This window comes from Elephas maximus, chromosome 3, assembly GCF_024166365.1.
Source record: "Elephas maximus indicus isolate mEleMax1 chromosome 3, mEleMax1 primary haplotype, whole genome shotgun sequence".
Taxonomy (NCBI): domain Eukaryota; kingdom Metazoa; phylum Chordata; class Mammalia; order Proboscidea; family Elephantidae; genus Elephas; species Elephas maximus.
Window position 1 is genome coordinate 202892024 of NC_064821.1, and position 20902 is coordinate 202912925.

At 37.9% G+C, this 20902-nt stretch overlaps 1 protein-coding gene across 1 annotated transcript in view; it reads left to right on the forward strand.

The window, feature by feature from the left end:
• The first annotated feature begins 399 nt into the window (after positions 1 to 399).
• The window catches only part of NUF2 (NUF2 component of NDC80 kinetochore complex), a 32300-nt gene continuing 11797 nt past the window's right edge, over positions 400 to 20902 (forward strand). The window contains exons 1-9 of the mRNA XM_049881104.1: positions 400 to 651; positions 4223 to 4365; positions 6712 to 6786; positions 7940 to 8016; positions 8694 to 8755; positions 13955 to 14052; positions 17955 to 18028; positions 19217 to 19313; positions 20211 to 20273. Of these exons, the coding sequence (XP_049737061.1) occupies positions 4243 to 4365; positions 6712 to 6786; positions 7940 to 8016; positions 8694 to 8755; positions 13955 to 14052; positions 17955 to 18028; positions 19217 to 19313; positions 20211 to 20273 (669 nt within the window). The 5' untranslated portion in view covers positions 400 to 651; positions 4223 to 4242. The remainder of the gene's footprint in view (positions 652 to 4222; positions 4366 to 6711; positions 6787 to 7939; positions 8017 to 8693; positions 8756 to 13954; positions 14053 to 17954; positions 18029 to 19216; positions 19314 to 20210; positions 20274 to 20902) is intronic.

Here is a 20902-nt window from a genome sequence, read left to right on the forward strand (position 1 = left end):
TATTATTACTCTGGGACGCTATGCCTTACTCTTATCCCATTGAGAGCCCCACGTCCTCTCTCCCTTGTTACCCTGAGCTTTGCCCAAGTCTCCTGAAACCCTCCATTCGCTTTTGTTCTCCACTTCCGGACCCGGCCCAAAGGTCTAGGGGAACTCGGGACCAACTCCGCAGAGAGCCCAAACTCGGAACGGACCCTTCCTCTAAGACTTGGCACCACCACTTCCTGCGTGATCGAGATTCCGACTGGACGCCAGCTCCGCAAAAAATGGTTCCCACCTGAGCTCGGCGCCTCCCCTGTAACACAAGCCCGCGCGCCTTGAGTCTGTTGAGCCCTACAGGCACCCGGCGCGGCTCGAGCGAAGGAAGTGGGCGGGCTGGAATGGGCGGGACTTCCGGTAGGAGGCGGCAAGTTTGAAAAGCGACAACGGTTGGAATTTGTTTTTTTACTTTGCCTGCAGCTGCTCCCCGAACTCGCCGCCTTCCTCTGTGGGCGGTTAGTGAGCTCGAACGGGCGCAGAAGAACGGAGGAAGGGAGACCGAGGGCGCCCTCTCCCTCCGAAGGCGCGGGCAGGGAACAGGACGCTTAGCCTTTCAGTGTTTCCGTTCTGCGCAGCGCTGGGGAGGAGGCTGGAGAATCCAGCCCTTGGGAGGTAGGGACGAGCTGATACTTCATTTTTATTTGTTTTTAGCCCTAGGAACAACAAAACCAGTGGGTGTTGTCTGATGCAGCATAAACTGTAGGCGAAGAGATTTGAACTGGAACTGGTCAATTTGAGCTTGTGTTTATGGTTTTTTGTTTGTTTGTTTTGTCCCTTCATTTGGAATAGCGGTGGTTAGGTTGCTGTTTGATGTCTCCTAGTCGATTCTGCCAGATTCAGTCAGACTGCTCACTGGAAGCGAGAATGGCAAGACTTCGTCCTACATACTTTGGACATGTTATTAGGAGGCACCAGTCCCTCGAGAAGGGCATCATGCTTGGTCGGGTAGAGGGTCGGCGAAAAAGAGGAAGTCTCTCAAGGAGATGGATTGATACAGTGGCTGCAACAATGGGCTCAAGCATAACCGATTGTGAGGATGGCGCAGGACTAGGCGGTGTTCCCTTCTGTTGTACATAGGGTCGCTGTGAGTCGGAATCGACTCAGCAGCACCTAAGAAGTCGATTCTGACTCAGGGCGACCCCATGTGTACAGAGTAGAACTGCTCCATAGGTTTTTTGAGGCTGTGACCTTTTAGAAGCAGATTGCCAGGCCTGTCTCCCACGGCGCCTCTGGGTGATTCTAACCGCCAGCCTTTCAGTTGGTAGTAGAATGAATGCTTAACCACTTGCGCTATCCAGGGACTCAAAAAGGATAGACAGATATAGATATATCATACATACAGATATATAAGCAGCAGGCAGTCCCCGGGTTAGGAATGTCAGACTTACTGCTATTTATGAACCAACCCCAACCCAGTAAAGACTATTACATTGAAAATTCAGGGTACCTACAACGGTTCATAATAACAAACAGGTGCTACTTTGCAACATGCATCAAAATGTTATTATTATTGTATTATTATGTTAAAAATGTTTTAGTGTATCTAGAAGTGTTTTTTTTTAACTTTTCTTTTTATGGATAGAAAGGTACACTGTATACTACACAATAAGACAAACATTTGACAGGCTTTAAATAAGAACTATACCTAACTATTCCAGTTTACCTACAAATTCTACTTAGGAATGAAACTCATTGGTAATCCAGGGACTGCCACTTACTGGATAACTTGGGAATATATATATATCATACTGTCAAGGAGAAAAATTAATAACAGACATCTTACTTTGATTTGAAGTTTTTCTCTTACCCACAAAACCAAGTATTAACCATAAAAAAGCCTGACACAAACACTCCCCCATGCTTCCCCACCAGATGTTGCTTTACAGCAATGTAAATTTGTCTTTTGCTGCTAGAAAAAGGTGTTGTTTTTAGGTGCCCAGTGGATTCCGACTCTGTACACAACAGAACCAAACACTGCCCGGTTCTGCACTGCGTTCACAGTTGTTGCTATGCTTGAGGTGGTTGTTGCAGCCGCTGTGTCAGTCCATCTTGTTGAGCGTCAATTACAAAACCATTGCCTATTTATTTAATGAAAAAGACTCTAGGCTTTCTCAGTTTAAATCTCACGAGGTTTGATGACGGCAGGTGGGTGGAGGGCCAAATTTTTAGCAGCTACTTTTTAGTGTTAGGAGCCAGTGGTTAAGAGCTGGACTGCTAACCAAAAGGTCGGCAGATCAAATCCACCAGGCGCTCCTTGGAAACCCTGTGGGGGAGTTCTGCTTTGTCCTGTAGGGTCGTTATGAGTCTGAATCGGCTCGACAGCAATGGGTTTGTTTTTTAATTTTAACTCAGTAACCAGTAAGTACTTGGTAATCATGGAAACTTATATTCAGTAAAATATTTAAAAAAAACATGGCTGTGGAGTGGATTCTGACTGATAGCAACCCTATAGGATGGAGTAGAACTGCCCCATTAAGTTTCCAAGGAGCAGCTGGTGGGTTCAAACTGCCAACCTTTTGGCTAGCAGAAGAATACTTAACCACTGCACCACCACGGCTGTATTCAGTAAGGAAAAAATATTTAAAACTTCTGTGAAATGTCAGAACTTTGGGAGTGCTCCTATTTCATTTTTCCTTCATGCATGGGAGACAGGTGCTTAACAATTTGGAAATTGTTTATTAAATTATGAAACAACCATGTTATATTACTGTTTTGAGCTAATTTGAAGGTTTGTTTTTAACGGTTCAGCTTTGTTTTTTTTTAATCAGAATGGTCTCCCTACGTACATATAGAAAGACTGCTCAGAAAAAATTTTGTTTCAGTTTCTTTGAATTTTGATTTTTTTTTTTTTGACAATACTTAACCCAGAAGTCAAAGGGAGAGACCCATGTAAGTGTGGCACCAGAATGCATGACATGATCGCTTTCCTGAATGAGTTCAGGCAACTTTTTACTGAATTCGTTGAGGCTGGGAGTCATTTCTGTTTCCTTTTTGTTTAATATCTGCCTCTTGACATTATGATTTTCACTAAGTAATTTGTTTTAGCAAAACCTAGTCTACCTAGGATTTTTGGTGTTGTAGATGACGTAAAAAACAGGGTAGAATTAGTAGTTAATTTCTGCTACGTGCTATGCTGTCTGAGGGGTGTTGTGTATATATTAAGTCATTTATATACTTTATCCCACCAAAGAGCTCAAACCATGTGGTTGAAAAGGTCAGCAGTTCAGATCCATCAGGTGCTCCTTGGAAACCCTGTGGGCAGTTCTACTCTGTCCTGTAGAGTCGCCGTGAGTGGGAATCAACTCGATGGCAACGGGTTTGGTTTGTTTTTGTTTTGCTTTTTTAAATATAATTAAAGAAATTATGCTTAACCTTAGAGACATGATAGCTTTCTTCACATTTGTGAAAGTGGTGCCGTGTAAACAAGGGATTTAATGTATTCTATGTAGTTGCAGTGCCAGTTAACAGCATTCTATTCTCGTTTTTTTCTCCCTCTGTCTTCCTACTTGTATCTTAAACCTTATTAGCCATCTCGCTGTGTATATGTTGAATAACCATGAACCCATTGCAGTCAAGTCGATTCTGACTCATAGCGACCCTATAGGACAGAGTAGAACTGCCCCATAGAGTTTCCAAGGAGCGCCTGGCGAATTTGAACTGCCGACCTTTAGGTTAGCAGTCATGGCGCTTAACCATTACGCCACCAGGGTTTCCATATGTTGAATAGGATGTCAAATCAGTACAACTTTTTTTCTACCTTATATTGCTATTATTTATGTACAGCTTCTGCTTATGGTGTTGCCTATCAGCCTTGCTTTGAAGATTCTCAGGATTTCGTTAAACCCTCTGCTCCCCGAAGTTTTTAAAAAATGCATATACATATGGTTTCTCATCTGTCTATTCAGCCAAAATCCTCCTCCCATGAAGAGAGCAGCATTAGAAAAATTAGCAGAAAATGACTGGATCACTTTAGAATAAAAATTCTTTTAGGCTATATAAAAAAAATATATAGATATATATAATTTGTGTTTATCTCACTAGGATGTTTGATGATAATTAAATTACTACGAATAGGTCCACCTTGCCTTGCTAATTTTGTTCTTATTCATATATTTGTCGTCTCCCAGGTAGTGAGAACTGCTGGATGTGCCATGTTTCTAATCTGTGTGTTTTCTTCCTTCAGACGAGCAAGCGACTTCCAAGATGGAAGCTTTGTCTTTCCCCAGGTATAATGTAGCTGAGATTTTAATTCATATTCGGAACAAGATCTTAACAGGAGCTGATGGTAAAAACCTCTCCAAGAATGATCTTTATCCAAACCCAAAGGTAAAAGTAGTTGTGTTTGCATGTGGCATGATGCTATTTGAGAACCAAGTCAGCTACAAGGTGTATCATCTGGCAAAAAAGCATGTACCTTATGGTTTGATATAGGCAAGCCATTTTATCCAGAGAAAATCTCTCACCTAATGTAATTTTAAAGTAACATTAAGTTTCTATGTGGGGCTACTTCTACATACGCATTAGGAATTTGATGCTTTCTTCAAAACATAGCCTCTAAACCATAGCCTTGTTAAAGTATATTACATTTTCTATTATTATTATTGAAGTGGTGGTCTGAGGGTATCATTTATTGGTAGGGCTTGAAGGAACTTATTTCAAGGGGCTTCCAACCATAAAAAGCACTTAGAAACAATGCCCTTTGGAAGCGTAGAGATTCATTTTCTTGCATTATGACCTGGGGTGAAGTGACTTGTTTTGACAGGCATTGTTCTCTATATCTTTAGTTATTAAATGCAAAAATGAACTATTTGTGTGTCACAAAAAATCCCAAAGCCTCCTTCCAGTTTCCTGTGTTGATGCTGAACTGATAACATAGTAGAACCTGGTGTAATAGTGCAGGATCCAAATTTTTGGTCACGGTACCCTGTTAATTAAAATGGAGCAAATAATCAGAGTAAATGACAGGCCTTTAAACTGAATAAATTTAAGTTTATGAAAAAAATACCACGTATTTTTCTCACTTTACTGCTCACCTGATGAACTTGCCTGTGCACCAGAATAGGTTGCTAGGCCACATTTGAAAACCACTGATTTCAAAGATGAAACTTTAAAAATCTCATACTACCGATTGGGGCTGGGGGTCCGTGTTCCCAAGAGGGCCAGCAGGCTGCAGGCGGCGGTGGTGGCAGCTGCTGCGAGGGCCCTAGGGCTTTTTTCCAGACTCCAAAGTCCATTTCTAGCCATAAGAACTTTTTCCACGTCACAGCCCCCGTGTGAGGTGGCAGACTGTGTCTGGAACCTGGGTCAACTCAATCATGTAGCCCCAGCAGTGCCAGATTTGGGAAAGGCCTCAGCATTTTATAAGAATATTCTGGGGGCCGAGGTAAGCGAAGCAGTCCCTCTTCCGGAACACGGAGTATCTGTTATTTTTGTCAACCTGGGAAATACCAAGATGGAACTGCTTCATCCCTTGGGCGGTGACAGTCCAATTGCAGGTTTTCTGTAAAAAAACAAGGTTGGAGGAATGCATCACATCTGTACTGAGAAACTATCTCAAGAGTAGATTTGATGCATTGCACATTAATGACCGAAGACCAGACGAGTTGTGGGATGACATCAAGGGCATCATACATGAAGAAGGCAAAAGGTCATTGAAAAGGCTGAGATGGATGTTAGAAGAGATTCTGAAACTTGTTATTGAACATAGAGCAGCTAAAGCGAATGGAAACGATGAAGTAATAGAGCTGAACAGAAGATTTCAAAGGGTGGATAACATAAACATAGCTGTGATGGATTTGAAAAAAAAAGAAGATCCGTATTATAACTGAAGAGGCCAAAATAGGAGCACGTGGAAAACCAGTGATTTTTCTCCATCCCAAAGACTGTGGTGGAGTTCTTGTGGAACTGGAGCAAGCTTGATTTATATTTGCAGGAAACTTAACTGATCTAAAAAATTCTTATCAAAATTGAAAATGACGACAGCAACTCAAAAGATTAGATAGAAACCTTCGGGAGCAGTGGATTTATGTTAATGGGGGAGGAACAACTCAGAAAAGCAGGGTGAGAATGATTGCACAACTCGAGGAATGTAGTCAATGCCACCGAATCATACATGTAGGAAGGATTGACTTAGGTATGTTTGCTGTGTATGTTCTCAACGACAACAACAAAATAGAATTAAAACAAACATCAAAAAAAAAAAATCTCGTACTACCTTGTTAAATATATTCTCCTTGGGTCACAACGTTCACTTAAACTTGAACTAATTTAAGCATCAAACAAGGTTTTCCGTGGTCTTTTTTTTTTTTTTTAATACATTCTTAATGTGCCATTTTTTCTGCCACATATGTGAGAGCGTGTCCTGAAACCTGGCCCTGGCTCCTCCACTCCTACGTGGGTGGTTACGTAGGCTGGCTTTGGGTCGACTTGCTCTCCTTCTGTCTGTAAGCTTAAGCAACTGGTCTCATTGTCCACTTATTACAGTGAGCAAACTGATAAGCGTCAAAACGTTTTAAGATTTGGAAAAATTAAGAACTGTTTCAAGGGAAATAGAGTAATTTAGTCATTCTTTTCTTCTTTTTACCCATTGATGGTAATGTAGGATGGCAATGATAATGGTGGTTTGACTTTTGAGTCATACACAGAGCATTGAAAGTTGTTTTTCTCCTGTAGCCTGAAGTCTTACACATGATCTACATGAGAGCCTTACAAATAGTATATGGAATTCGACTGGAGCATTTCTACATGGTGGGTTTAAGATGAAGCAAAATTGTATTTCTTTTGCTGTGTTTTTCCTGCTTATAATGCATACCTTGTTTTTAGGATAGGGAGTTCTTGACTTTATTTTTAACAGATTTAAGGCTTGTATAACGTTAATGTTACTTGCAAAGAAGTCTTAGGCTTATTAATGGTTTCTCTATATTGATTACCTTTAATGTATATTTAAGCTAAGATGAAAGCTATTGTAAAAGACCTGACTGACATTTACAAATTATTGACGCTGTGCAATTATTCACAGTTTTACAGGTTTGTCTTCAGAGACAATAATAAAGCAAAGTGTCCACAGACCTTGCTCTGTTCTCAGTAAGGTCTCATAGATTAGAGTAGAAGACAGGCAGTGAGAATGAATACAGTTGAAATGAGGCAGTTGAGCTTTTAGCAAATTCAGTATTTCCAGTAGAAAAGATCATTTCTCTTAATCGTTTTGTTTTTGAATCATCAAGGAATTATCTGAAGTTGCACAAATAATGTAATGCCTTTGAAATCTAACCATTATGATTGCGTATTATTAAAGATCAAAGGCTTTGCCCCTTACTAGCTGTGAAACCTTGTTAAGGCTTAGTTTGTCTATGAAATCAGGATAGTGCTTTCTCATAGGGTTGTTTTAAAAATTAGATGAGAATGTATGTAGAACACTTAGCGTAGTACCTGATATTTAGTAAATCCTCACCATTATGCCTTCATTTTTTCATTTATTAAGAAAATCTTTATTCTGTACCCACTGTGGTGTGCAGTGCTTAGCCATTCAGGGGCTAACCAAAAAGTTGGCAGTTCAAACCCACCAGCCGTTCCACAGGAGAAAAACGTGACAGTCTGCTTCCGTAAAGATTATACCCTTGGAAGCCCCATGGGACCGTTCTACTCTGTTATATAGAGTTGCAATGAGTCAAAATCAACTTGATGGCAACAGGTTTGGGGTTTTCTTTTGTTTTGTTCTGTGAGCGTAACATTATTAATGTTAACAACAACCCAAATTTTGTGCTAGGATCTTTATCGTTTGTTTTAATTATAATAAGTTATATATTTTGATTTTAATGTATGACTGAGGTTTCTTGGGGTTGACTTTTCTCATGTCGTCTAATCAATGTATAACTTAGATTTTGTTATTTATTACATTTAGATGCCAGTGAACTCCGAAGTCATGTATCCACATATAATGGAAGGCTTCTTACCAGTCAGCAATTTATTTATTCATCTGTGAGTAAAGGGCATTTTATTTACATTGCGTTAAGCTTTCTTAGATGTCCTAAGGTGGCACAAATGGTTTATACTCAACTACTAAACTAAAAGTTGATGTTTGTATCCACCCAGCAGTCACATGGAAGAAAAATCCTATGGAGCAGTTCTACTGTGTAACACATGGGGTTGCCGCGAGTTGGAATCGACTCAGTGACAACTGTCAAGAGCCAGCTTTCTTAATATGATTTTTTCGTGTGTGTGTGTGTGTGAAGGTGTTTCTACCATTTTCCTCATTACTCCATCCCATGTACGTTTAAAACCCTAGGCTTCCGTGAAAGAGCTAACTGCCTTAACCTGTGCAGTTTCTCAGGGTGCTTTAGTTGAAGTCCTAAGAAATTTTACCCTAAATTTGTTTGCTCTCTTTTTGGAAAGTTTTGAGTTCTTAAAGAGTCTTAGTACGTCTGAGAGTGTGTGTTGTTTATTAGAATCTATAACTGTACCTTGGTATTGCCTGGGTACTTGTATAATCAGAAAAAAGATTTCAGTGCCATAGGATTATGCATTATAGCAGACTTCTGACTTGGTCCTTTGACACTGAGAAATATATTGAGAAAGCTCTTTTTGATAATAAAATACTTCCATCCTGTGGCTTAGTATTTAATTTACAATACACTTTTCACTATTCTTTCTTGAAGGGATTCATTTCTGCCCATCTGTCGGGTGAATGACTTCGAGATTGCTGATATTCTATATCCAAGTAAGTTAGAATTCAAGACAATTTTTATTTTATTGTCTGCCTTCATTCTAATATTTCATCTTTCCACTGGTAAATATTAAGAAAAAAACACTTAAAGGAAACTACCCTGCAGAAATTCATATCAACACCACTTATTTAAGTGATTACATCTAAAAATGAGCAACCTCTTCAAAAGGGAATTGTCGAGAATATTGCTTAACATATTAATAACATTTTAATTTTTTAAACTTTTAAAAACAGCGTGGTTCATTACATGAACTAAACATTGAGTTTTTGCTTTGGTGGGATCTTGCCATTTTAGGTTGGTCACATGGTATAGTAGGAAATAAAAGATCTTTAACAGGACTACCTAGGTTTGAATCTCAGTTCTGCTAATTACCAGCTGTGTGACTAGCAAGTGACTTAGCATCTCTGACCCTTAATACCTACCTGTCAGGCTCAATGCGAGAGTTGGCTATTTAAGACAGTGCCAGGCACATTAAGATGTTCCATATGTGCCAGCGAGGTAGAGCTTTAGACAGGAGTCGTTCCTGGGATTTCAGTACAGCATTTGTATTTTATGATACTTTTGAATTTATTTTCTAGGAGTTTTTTTCTCTTTTAAATGGACTTTTAGATAGTTTATCACATTTTTAAGGAAGATTTTTTAAAATCCTATTATTGGAAATTTTTTCATTTGTAGATCCACAGAAAAGCGTTTTTCTGCTTATTTAAAGAATGTCCTGACAATTTGAGTACGCAAATAACAGGCATCTGTGACGTTGCATAGTGGATTCATCATACCAATTTTATCAAATGTAACAATTACTTTTACCCTGAACAAAGTATCTTTTAGCACTATGGTAAGAATAGTCGTGATATTATATTAGAATGTAAAATTGTCCTAGCTTTATTTAAGTGTCCCATAATTCACTTGACTCTCTGTACTTAAAGTTGGTTTATGTTGCAAAAGATCTGGTGTAATACTTTTCATTTTTTAAGTTTTTATTGACGTAAATTTACACAAAATAAAATTCACCAATTTTAAGCATATGACTGGATGAGTTTTAACAAATGTTTATAGTCATGTAACCATGATTTTGTTGGTGACATTGCCATGACCCTCAGAAATTCCCTTCGGTCCCTTTGCAGTCTGTCTCCTTCGGCCACCTCCTTTGCTTTTTATCACTGTAGTTTCGCCTTTTCTGGAATTTCATGTAGGGTTGCTATGGGTCGGAATTGACTGGATGGCACACAACAACGGAACTTTTATGTAAATGAAATCCTAAGTCTAGTCTTTTTGTGTCTGACTTCTCTAACTTAGCATAACGCTTTTGAGATTCATCCTTGTTTTTGCATTTATCAGTCCTTTGTTTCTTTTTATTTCAGAGCAGTATCCTGTTCTAAGTAATATAACAATTTGTCCATTGATGGATGTTTGAATTGTTTGCAATTTTTGGTCATTATGAACAAAGTTGCTGTGAACGTTAGTGTGTAAGTCTTCTGTGGATGTATGATTTTCTTTCTCTTGGCTAATTATCTAGGAGTGAAATTGCTGGTTCGTGTGATAAGTACATGCTTAACTTTAACTTTAAGGAACTGCCCTATTTTTCTAAAGTGGCTGTATCATATGGCCTGACTACCAGCAGTGTACGCGAGTTTCATTTGCTCCGTATCATCCCTGAACTTTATGTTGTCAGTTTTTAATTTTAGCTCTTCTAGAAGGTGAGTAGTGTTATCTTGTGGTTTTAATTTGCAATTCCCCGATGACTAGTGACAGTGAGCAAATTTTAATATGTTTATTTGCTATGCGTGTATCATCTCTGGTGAAATTTCTGCTCAAATTGTTTGCCTGTTTTGTAAGTGAATCATATGCCTTATTAAGTTGTAAAGCTTGTTCATCAGATATTTTAGAAACAATTCGCTTAGTAGACTTATGTCGTGCAAATATCTTCTCCTAGCCTGTCACTTGCTTTTTCAATTTCATTGCAGTGTCTTTTGAAGAGTAGAGAATTTTTTTAATTTTGAAGAGTCTAATCAATTTTTTCCTTTATGGTCATAAAACCATTTTTCCTGCCCTATTAAGAAATCTTGCCCTAATCCAAGGCCACTAACATTTATTCCTATATTTTGTTTTAAAAGTATTATAGTTTAGCTTTTATTGTTTGATGTTTGAATTTTTGTGTATGGTGTGAAGTGAAGGTCAAGGTTCTTTTTTTTTTCTGGCATATAGATATCAGATGACTCCAGTACCACTTGTTGAAATTGATTTATCCCCCCCATACGTGTGTGTATGTCTGGGCTCACTCTGTAGCTCTGTTGATCTATACGTGTTATCTCTATGGCAGCCATATTACCTTGATTACTGTAGCTTCAGCGTAAATCTTGAAATCAGGCAGTGTAAGTCCTCTAAATTTGTTCATCTTTTTCAAAATTATTTTGGCTATTATAGGTTCTTTGCATTTTCATAAAAATTTCAGAATCAGTTTACTCTACTTTAAAAAAAAAAGAAGCCTACAGGGATTTTAATTAAGACTATATTGAATGTTTAGTTCATTTGGGGACAATTGACAACTTAAACAATATTGGATTATTTAATGAACATGTTACATCTTTTTAGGTGGTCTTTAATTTCTCATAACAATGTTTTATAAACTTCAGGGTATAGGCCTAGTATGCATTTTATTAAATGTATCCCTAAGTACTTCAAATTTTTCATCATAGTGTACTTTTTTTTTTAAGTTTATGATTAGTCTTTGCTAGTCTGTTGTTAGTTGCCGTCAGATTGCTTCCAACTCATGGCAACCCCATATGTGCAGAGTAGAACTGCTCCGTAGGATTTTCAAGGCTGTGACCTTTTGGGAGTGGATCTCCAGTTCTGTCTTCCAAAGCACCTCTGGGTGGGTTCTAACTGCTAGTAGTCAAGTACCTAACCATCTGCACCACCCAGGGACTTTGATATCTAGAGGAATGCAGTTAACTTTTATACATTGACCTTGCATCCTGAGATCTTACTAAATTCACATATTTCTAGTGGCTGTTTTGTAGATTCGTTACGATTTTCTACATTGATGATCATTTGTGTGAGAACAAAGATAATTTCACTTTTTCTTTTCCCATATAGATGCCTGTTATTTCTTTTTCTTGCCTTCTGCACTGGCTAAGCCTTCGAGTATAACATGGAATTGAGATGATGAGAACAGATAGTACCTTGTTACTGATCTTAGGGGGAAAGCATTCAATCTTTTATCATTAACAGTACAATATACTTTTAATTTCCCTACTCTTGGCCTTTGCGCTATTGTCATGAATTTTACCTTTCCAGGTATTATAAACACCATGATACATTATTATTATTATTAAATTTGCTTCAGATAGCCAATTTGAAAAAGATTTTTTAAATGAGGAAGATATCTTTATGTTTATTCACATTATATGATTCCAAATTCCTGTCTGGTATAATTTTCTTTATCCCTGAAGGATTTTATTTAACATTTCTTAGAGTGCTGATAAAAAGTTCTTATTTCCCCCTCATTTTTGAAAGGTATTTTTGTTGAGTATAGAATTCTAGGTTTACTCCTTTAGTGCTTTAAAGATACCGTCCATTGTCTTCTGACTTACATTGTTTATGGTGATAAGTCCATTGTCATACTTATCTTTATTCCCCTCCTTTTTGTGGAACTCCGGTTACTCATTGTTATGCTGCTTGATGTTGTCTCATAGCTCACAGATACTCTATTCATTTGTTTTCTTTCCGGGCTTCATTTTAAATAGATTTTATTGCAGTCTTCAGCTTCACTAATCTTTTCATCTCTGGTTCTAATTTGCTGTTAATCCCGTTTGGTGTATTTTTCATCTCAGATATTTTATTTTCAACTCTAAAACCTTGATTAAGGCCTTTTTTTCTTTCTCCTCTTTTTCTCCTCACTGCAGTCATGCCTTACTCTACCTTCTTGGACAAAGGGAACATACAGGTAGTCCCTGACTTACAGTGGGGTTCCATTCCGATGACTCTGTCATGAGTCAGTTCTGACATAAGTTGAAAACCTCATTTTATTTTATTTTTTTTTAGTTTTCATTATTACTGTCTTTTATTTTAACTTTAAGAGACTGCCAAATTTTTCTAAAGTGACTATATCATTTTGCTGTATCAGTGTCTTTATAAAACCAATTTTTGTTTGTCTTTGGGGGTTGGCGTGAGGATGATCCCATAAGCGTGTTATGTGCTGTGACATTGTGTGTAGTACATATTACTAATGACAAGATGAACAACAACAGCAGCAACAAAAAAACTCATAAGCTCAGCTTGTCGTAACTCAGATACTTCATAAGTTGTGAACTACCTGTATTTATAAAGGCTGATCTCACATTCTTATCTACTAAATCTATTATCTGTGTTATATCTCAGTATGTTCCTATGGATTGATTTTTTTCTCCTTACTATGCATCATACTTTCCTGTTTCTTTACATGCTAAGTCATTCTTATTGGATGTGAGATATCATAAATTTTACTTTCTTGGGTGCTGGATTTTTTTGTATTCCTTTAAATATTCCTTGTTCTTTCCCTAATTTTTTTTTCATTTTTAGTTACTCATGCAAAAATAATACTGATACTTAAGTTAGAACAGATTTTCTATCAGTTTGTTTATGATAGCATACACACATTTTTATTCTTGCGTTGATTAGTACTTAGCTGAAGACTTGAGGAGACCTCGTTGCATATCTCCAGTACTCAGTTTTGCACATTCTCACTGCCTTGATCTCTCTAAACTTGATCTTCTTGACTCAGCAGTACCCACAAGCTCTGTTGTGCTCTCCCTGCAGTACAACTTGAATACTGTCCGGCAGCGAGCTGCTGCCTTCACAGGGGTCAGTCACCTCATTTTTGTCCCTTCTCTCATGTCCATAACCTGTTGTTTCATATAGTTTGTCAAGTTTTCTAATGGCTTAAGGTGGGAGGGTAAATGTGGTCCCTGCTATTCCCTCATGGCCAGAAGTGGAAGTCCTTGTTTGCCTTTTCTTTCTTTTTTTTTCCTTTCATTTTTAGTTAGTAATGCAAAAATAATACTTACACAAGTTAGAACAGATTTTCTGCACGTTGGTTAATTATAGCGTACTCACAGTTTTATTCTGTGTACTATAAGCAGAGTATATGGTGGGAGAATTTTCATTTTTATATTATGTTTCGAATAATTTAAGAGTCTTACTTTCTATTTTAGAAGCAAAACGGACAAGTCGGTTTTTAAGTGGCATTATCAACTTCATTCACTTCAGAGAATCATGCCGTGAGACATACATGGAGTTCCTTTGGCAATATGTAAGTTTCAAATATATTTTGGGTCACATACCAGATCAGTAGCATCATTTATGGACTATACGTTGGTTTTGAAATGTTTGTCAGAATTATTAAATTGTTGTGTGGTCTTTAGAATCAATTTTATATTTATAAGAAGTTGCAGATTTTAGTTGGTGGAAAGCATAGCTCAGGATGAGATTTTCTTTGATATTTGGTAACTTTAAGGAGAGGCTGGGTTTCTTATTTGTTTTAATCTTGTAGCTGAGGCTTCTTTTCCTGTGTTAGGAAATGTAAGGAAAAAAATATTGATAGCGTCCACACTTTTTTTCCTTTGAAGTTTGCATGCAGTGTTTAAAAAAAAAAAAAAAAGACAAAAACTCATTGCCGTCGAGTCGGCTCCAACTCATAGCGACCCTGTAGGACAGAGTAGAACTGCCCCATAGAATTTCCAAGGAGCGCCTGGTGGATTCAAACTGCTGACCTTTAGGTTAGCAGACGTAGCTCTTACCCACTATACCACCAGGGTTTCCAGATGCACGGTATATTGTTCTTTAAATAACTGAGATATTTAAAGTATACACTTGCCTTTTAAATAATGGCTTAATTCGAGTGATTGTTTTTTTTTTTTTATGTGGGTGACCAAAATTGCACTATAAGATTCAGTGCAAAGGAGTCATTTTAACAGACAGAAATTAATTTTCCAGGCTTCAAAAATTTAGGGAATTTGGAAAGATTATGAGTCATCTGTCTGATTTGTCCCGTTTATTCTCAGTTTTCTATCATACTTTTAGAAAAGCACCAGAAAACACTACACAGTTAAACATTAGCCTCCAACTACACTGAAGTATATAAATATTTCCTTGCACAAATCTATCACGTGATATAACTTTGCAAGACTAATGACTTATTCATTGCAAATACCTTATTTCAACAACATAAATGGCAACTATACATGTGGACCTTGCAGGATGGAATATACAGGAATCAAATTGACTACTTCTGTGGAAAAGCTGAATATCAGTAAGAACAAGGCCAGGGGCTGATTGCAGAACAATCAGTTGCTTGTATGCAAGTTCAAATTGAAGCTGAAGAAAATTAAAACAAGTCCACGAGAGCCAAAGTATGACCTTGAGTATGTTATTTAGAGAATTTAGAGACCATCTCAAGAACAGATTCGATACATTGAACACTAATGACTGAAAACCAGACAGGTTGTGGGATGACATCAAGAACATCATACGTGAAGAAAGCAAAAGGTCATTAAAAAGATAGGAAAGAAAGACAAGACCAAAATGGATGTCAGAAGAGACTCTGAAACTTGCAGTTGAATGTAGAGTGGCTAAAGTGAATGGAAGAAATGATGAAGTGAAAGAGCTGATAAGTATTACTATAAGTATTGCAATGAAATGTGCAAAGACCTGGAGATAGAAAGCCAAATGGGAAGAACATACCTAGCGTTCTTCAAGCCAGAAGAACTGAAGAAAAAATTCCAGCCTAGAGTTGCAATATTGAAGGTTTCTATGGGTAAAATATTGAACAATGCAGGAAGCATCAAAAGAAGATGGAAGGAATACACAGAGTCAGTATACCAAAAAGAATTGGTTGACATTCAGCCATTTCAGGAGGTAGCATATGATCAAGAACCAATGGTGTTGAAGGAAGAAGTACAAGGTACACTGAAGGCATTGGTGAAAAACTAGGCTCTAGGAATTGATGGAATACTAATTGAGATGTTTCAACAGATGGATGCAGTGCTGGAGGTGCTCACTCGTCTATGCCAAGAAATTTGGAAGACAGCTACCTGGCCAACCAACTGGAAGAGATCCATATTTGTGCCCATTCCAAAGAAAGATGATCCAACAGAATTCAGAAATTATCAAACAATGTTATTAATATCACAGGCAAATAAAATTTTGCTAAAGATAATTCCAAAGTGGTTACAGCAGTATATTGACAGGGAACTGCCAGAAATTTAAGCTGAATTCAGAAGAGGACGTGAAACAAGGGATATCATTGCTGATGTCACATGGATCTTGGCTGAAAGCAGAGAATACCAGAAAGATGCTTACCTGTGTTTTATCAACTGTGCATAGGCATTCAATTGTGTGGATCATAACAAATTATGGATAATGTTGCAAAGAATGGGAATTCCAGATCACTTAATTGTGCTCATGAGGAGCCTGTGATAGACCAAGAGGCAGTTGTTCTAACAAAACAAAGGGATACTGTGTGGTTTAAAATCAGGAAAGGTGTGCATCAGAGTTGTATCCTTTCACCATACTTATTCAGTTTGTATGCTGAGCAAATAATATAGGAAGCTGTACTATATGAAGAAGAATGTGGCATCAGGATTGGAGGAAGACTTATTAACAACCCGCTATATGCAGATGACACTTTGCTTGCTGAAAGCAAATAGGACTTGAAGCACTTACTGATCAAGATCAAAAACTACAGCCTTCAGTATGGATTGCACCTTAACCTAAAGAAAACAGAAATTCTCACAGCTGAACCTATAAGCAACATCATGATAAATGGGGAAAAGATTGAAGTTGTCAAGGAATTCATTTTATTTGGATCCACAATCAATGCCCGTGGAAGCAACAGTCAGGAAATTGATTGACATATCAAATTGGGCAAATCTGCTGCAAAAGACCTGTTTAAAGTGTTCAAAAGCAATGATATCACTTTGAGGCCAGTATTTTCAATGTCCTCATATGTATGTGAAAGCTGGACAGCAAATAAGGAAGACAAAAGAAGAATTGATGCCTTTGAATTATGGTTTCAGTGAAAACTATTGAATATACCATGGACTGCCGGTGGAATCTTTCTTGGAAGAAGCACAGCTAGAATGCTCCTTAGAAGCAAGGATGGCGAGATTTCATCTCACGTACTTTGGATATGTATTATGAGGGACCAGTCCCTGGAGAAGGATAACATACTTGGTAAAGTGTTGCTGTTGTTAGGTGCCATCGAGTTGGTTCTGACTCGCAACGACCCTATATACAACAGAATGAAACACTGCCTGGTCCTGTTCCATGCCCACAGTCTTCCTCTTTTTCGCTGACCCTCTATGAAAAAGTGAGGAAGACTTTAATGAGATGGATTGACATTGTCACTGCAACAATGGGCTGAAACATTGCAATGGTTTTGAGTATGCTGTACATAGGCTCCCTATGAGTAGGAACTGACAGGACAGCATGCTACAGCAACAACAACACAAATCATGCCTACCTTATGCCACCCAAACATCACATACCCTCCAACGCCCTCGCCTGGGTGTGCCAGCACATGCAAACACATTGTTTTGCTTGACTCATTCCTCCTTATTTCTTAAGGCACAGTTCAGACAGCTTCCATCACCTCAGACAGTCCCTCTCCTGCCTTCACACAAGTTAGGCTGAATCTCACATTTCTTTGTTCATATTATATTCAGTTCTATAACATGCATCTGTCTCTTGAAGGAGACTGAACTACTTAAATGCAGGGACTGTATCATCTTCTTGGGAATTTCCAGCACCTAAAGGAGCCCTGATGACACAGTGGTTAAAGCACTTGACTGCTAACCAAAAGGTCAGTGGTTCGAAACCACCAGTGGCTCCATAGGAGAAAGATGTGGCAGCCTGCTTCCATAGAGGTTTACAGACTTGGAAACCCTATGGGGTTGCTATGAGTTGGACTCAACTCAGTGGCAGTGGGTTTGGTTTTTGGTTTTAGCACAATATGTAACTGGTAAGACCTCAACATTTGTGTTGAATGAGTAAAGAAATTCCTAATTTACTTGTCATGAATGCCTGACTCTGTCTTAAATTTCTTATTCTGATGGTGACAACTGTAGAGTGATCTCTGCTGGTGGATATTTTTTTAACACATCACTGATTTTGTTGAAAAATATTGATATGAGATTATTAAAATTGCTTTACTAGAAATCCTCTTTGGACAAAATGCAACAGTTAAACGCTGCACACCAGGAGGCATTAATGAAATTGGAGAAACTTGAGTAAGTGGGAGTTTTACAAATAAATACAATTTCAGAATCTAAACTGAATTGTAAATAATATTTTTTTAGCCCTACGGTCCGCTTTGAATCTCTTATCTTCCTTACTAGATAGAGTATTGAGGTTTATCTTTTCTAAAAAAGAAAAACTGGTTTTTCTTCCTTCTCACTTTTATTCTATATATTTTCACTTTTTTCTTACTGTTCATGCATCAGCCTGCCTTGTTTAAAGGTGCTAACTACTCCTAAATTATCTCAGGGAATTTTTATCTTAGTGTAGGTGAACAATAACTGCCTAGACTCTTGTCTTTCCTTCAGATCAGTTAATTCCGGTAAAAATTTTACTCCTTCAATATGTAAGTTATTTGGGGTTTTGTTTCATTCATAGGCAAGATAGGAGAAATAATTACTCAAGAATTATTTCTTGGTCTTAAACATGTTGGTTTTTACTGGAAGGGTTTTTTTTTTTAATCCCCTCTAATTTGTTTATGTCTTTGAGTTTATCTGTGTCAAGTGAGAGCTTCTCTAACGTGCCCCTGGCAAAAACTCTTTAGGAGCAGTAGGAAGCTGAAAAGACTGTGACAAGAGACGGATATTCAAATTTGGCCTGGTAAAAGACACCATAAATCAAATCAGAAGAAAAAGGACATACTCGGAGAGGTCATTTGCAGCATATGCAACAAAGCCCTAATTGCTCTAATAACAGAGCCCATGTAAAATTCTTAATGTCCAAAGAGCTCTTAGAAAGTAATAGGAAAGCAGATAATAGAAAAATGTGCAAAGGCTATAAACAGAATTTACAGAGGGGTAAATACCAGTGGCTAAATAAAAATCTGAAAAGGTGTTATAGTCACTAGCAGTTAGGAAAATGAAAATAGCAATTCCGTACCATGTGCCACATATCACTAGTCAAAAACCAACATTGAGAACGTTTGTATGGTAGAGACTTGAACATGTTTAAATGCTGAGAGGAAGGTCTAGAGGAGCGGGAGAGGTGGATGACCTAGGAGTGAACCGTGTGAGAAGATGAGAGCCAGGTCCTCTGTTTTAAATGCTGTAACGTGAAAGGATGGTAACTCAGGAACATGAAAGGAGATGGCTGCTTCGCTTAAGTTATCTGAGGGCAGGCATTTCACTTTGGCCTTCAAAGTTAAGAGCTCAGTGAATGTTATTTTACTTGGCTGTGTTTAGTTCTGTGCCAGTTGAAGAGCAAGAAGAATTCAAGCAGCTTTCGGATGATATTCAGGAACTGCAGCAATTGCTGAATCAGGAGTTTCGTCAAAAAACGGTAAGTTTATGTTGTTAGATATCTTAAAATTTAGAATAAAAAAATTTTTTTTTCTTTTTTTTTTGATTTTTCATAGGTGTTGAGAGCCATGTAGTGTGGATAAGAGCACATTGCTTTCAGTTACTGAAAACACAGGCCCATTTGTGTCCCCCACAGTGGGTACATGGTGCATGGTCTGTCAGCCGCGATGGTTTATTTGTGTTGCCAAAGCTACGTTCCATGTTGTTGACTACAGTTTTTAGCATTTTCTTGGGTCTAATCCTGCTGTTCCTGAACTGTGCACTGCGGCACCCTGATGCTGCAGCAAACCCTCGGGGCCGCCTCAGGATATTTTAAGCTCTCCAGGGAAACACTACAGTTCTCAGCATCTTTCAGCTGCTGTTAAACTATAACTCAAGATAGTTCAGTTTCAACATTACATCATGCTAGCTTCCTTTCAAATACGTTCTTGGTGAAGCTGAGTTTCTGGTGTTCACTGTGATCTAAAGCACATACCACAGGAAAATCATGGAACGGGGAATGATAGTGTCTCTCCAATCTGATTCCAAGGTCTGGGGGTTTGTGGAGTGCCCTATACACACACACATCCAATTAGGAAGTCATTGTGGTTATTTAGGAATAAAATCCAAATACTGTTTTTTCTTTCAGTTTATATGTATTGTTTTTCCAAAGGCTGTTGGGATGTACATACTTAATACAGCTATTTGGAGTTACTACTTAATGAAGGAACTGTTAGATATTCCTTTTGGCATCAGGAACAGAGAAAGGTTGAGGATCTCTGTTCTAATCCATTTAACTCTTCTCCTTTCTTACTTTATTTTATAGAAAGAAAGCATTGAGTGGATGAGCCTAAATTTTTTTTGAATCAGTACAAAACGGTTTGCTTTTTTTCCTTAGATAGTGCTGCAAGATGGAAATTCCCAAAAGAAATCAGATATTTCAGAGAAAACCAAGCGTTTGGTAAGCATCTTTTCATATAACTAGCATTTAAGGTGTGGATATTCTGTGGAGGAGTATCTTAACTGTGTGGAGTATAGTCAAATGTTTTTCCCCCATCTTTTTTCCTCCAAAATGAAAATAACTTTTTTTTAAAATATAATAAATAATTATTCTTTTAAAAATATGGAAACACAGAAATATGTGCAGAAAGTAAAAATCACCTGAAATTTCACCACACAATCTGGTGTATATCACAGATTATATTTCTCTATACAAATATATATGTGTGTAATTTTACTAATGAAGATCAAAGACCACAGACTTCAGTATGGATTGCACCTCAGCATAAAGAAAACAAAAATCCTCACAACTGGACCAGTGAGCAACATCATGATAAATGGAGAAAAGATTGAAGTTATGAAGGGGTTTCATTTTACTTCGATCCACAATCAACAGCCATGGAAGCAGCAGTCAAGAAATCAAAAGACGCGTTGCATTGGGTAAATCTGCTGCAAAGGACCTCTTTAAAGTGTCAAAGAGCAAAGATGTCACCTTGAAGACTAAGGTGCACCTGACCCAAGCCATGGTATTTTCAATCGCATTGTATGCGTGCGAAAGCTGGACAATGAATAAGGAAGACCGAAGAAGAA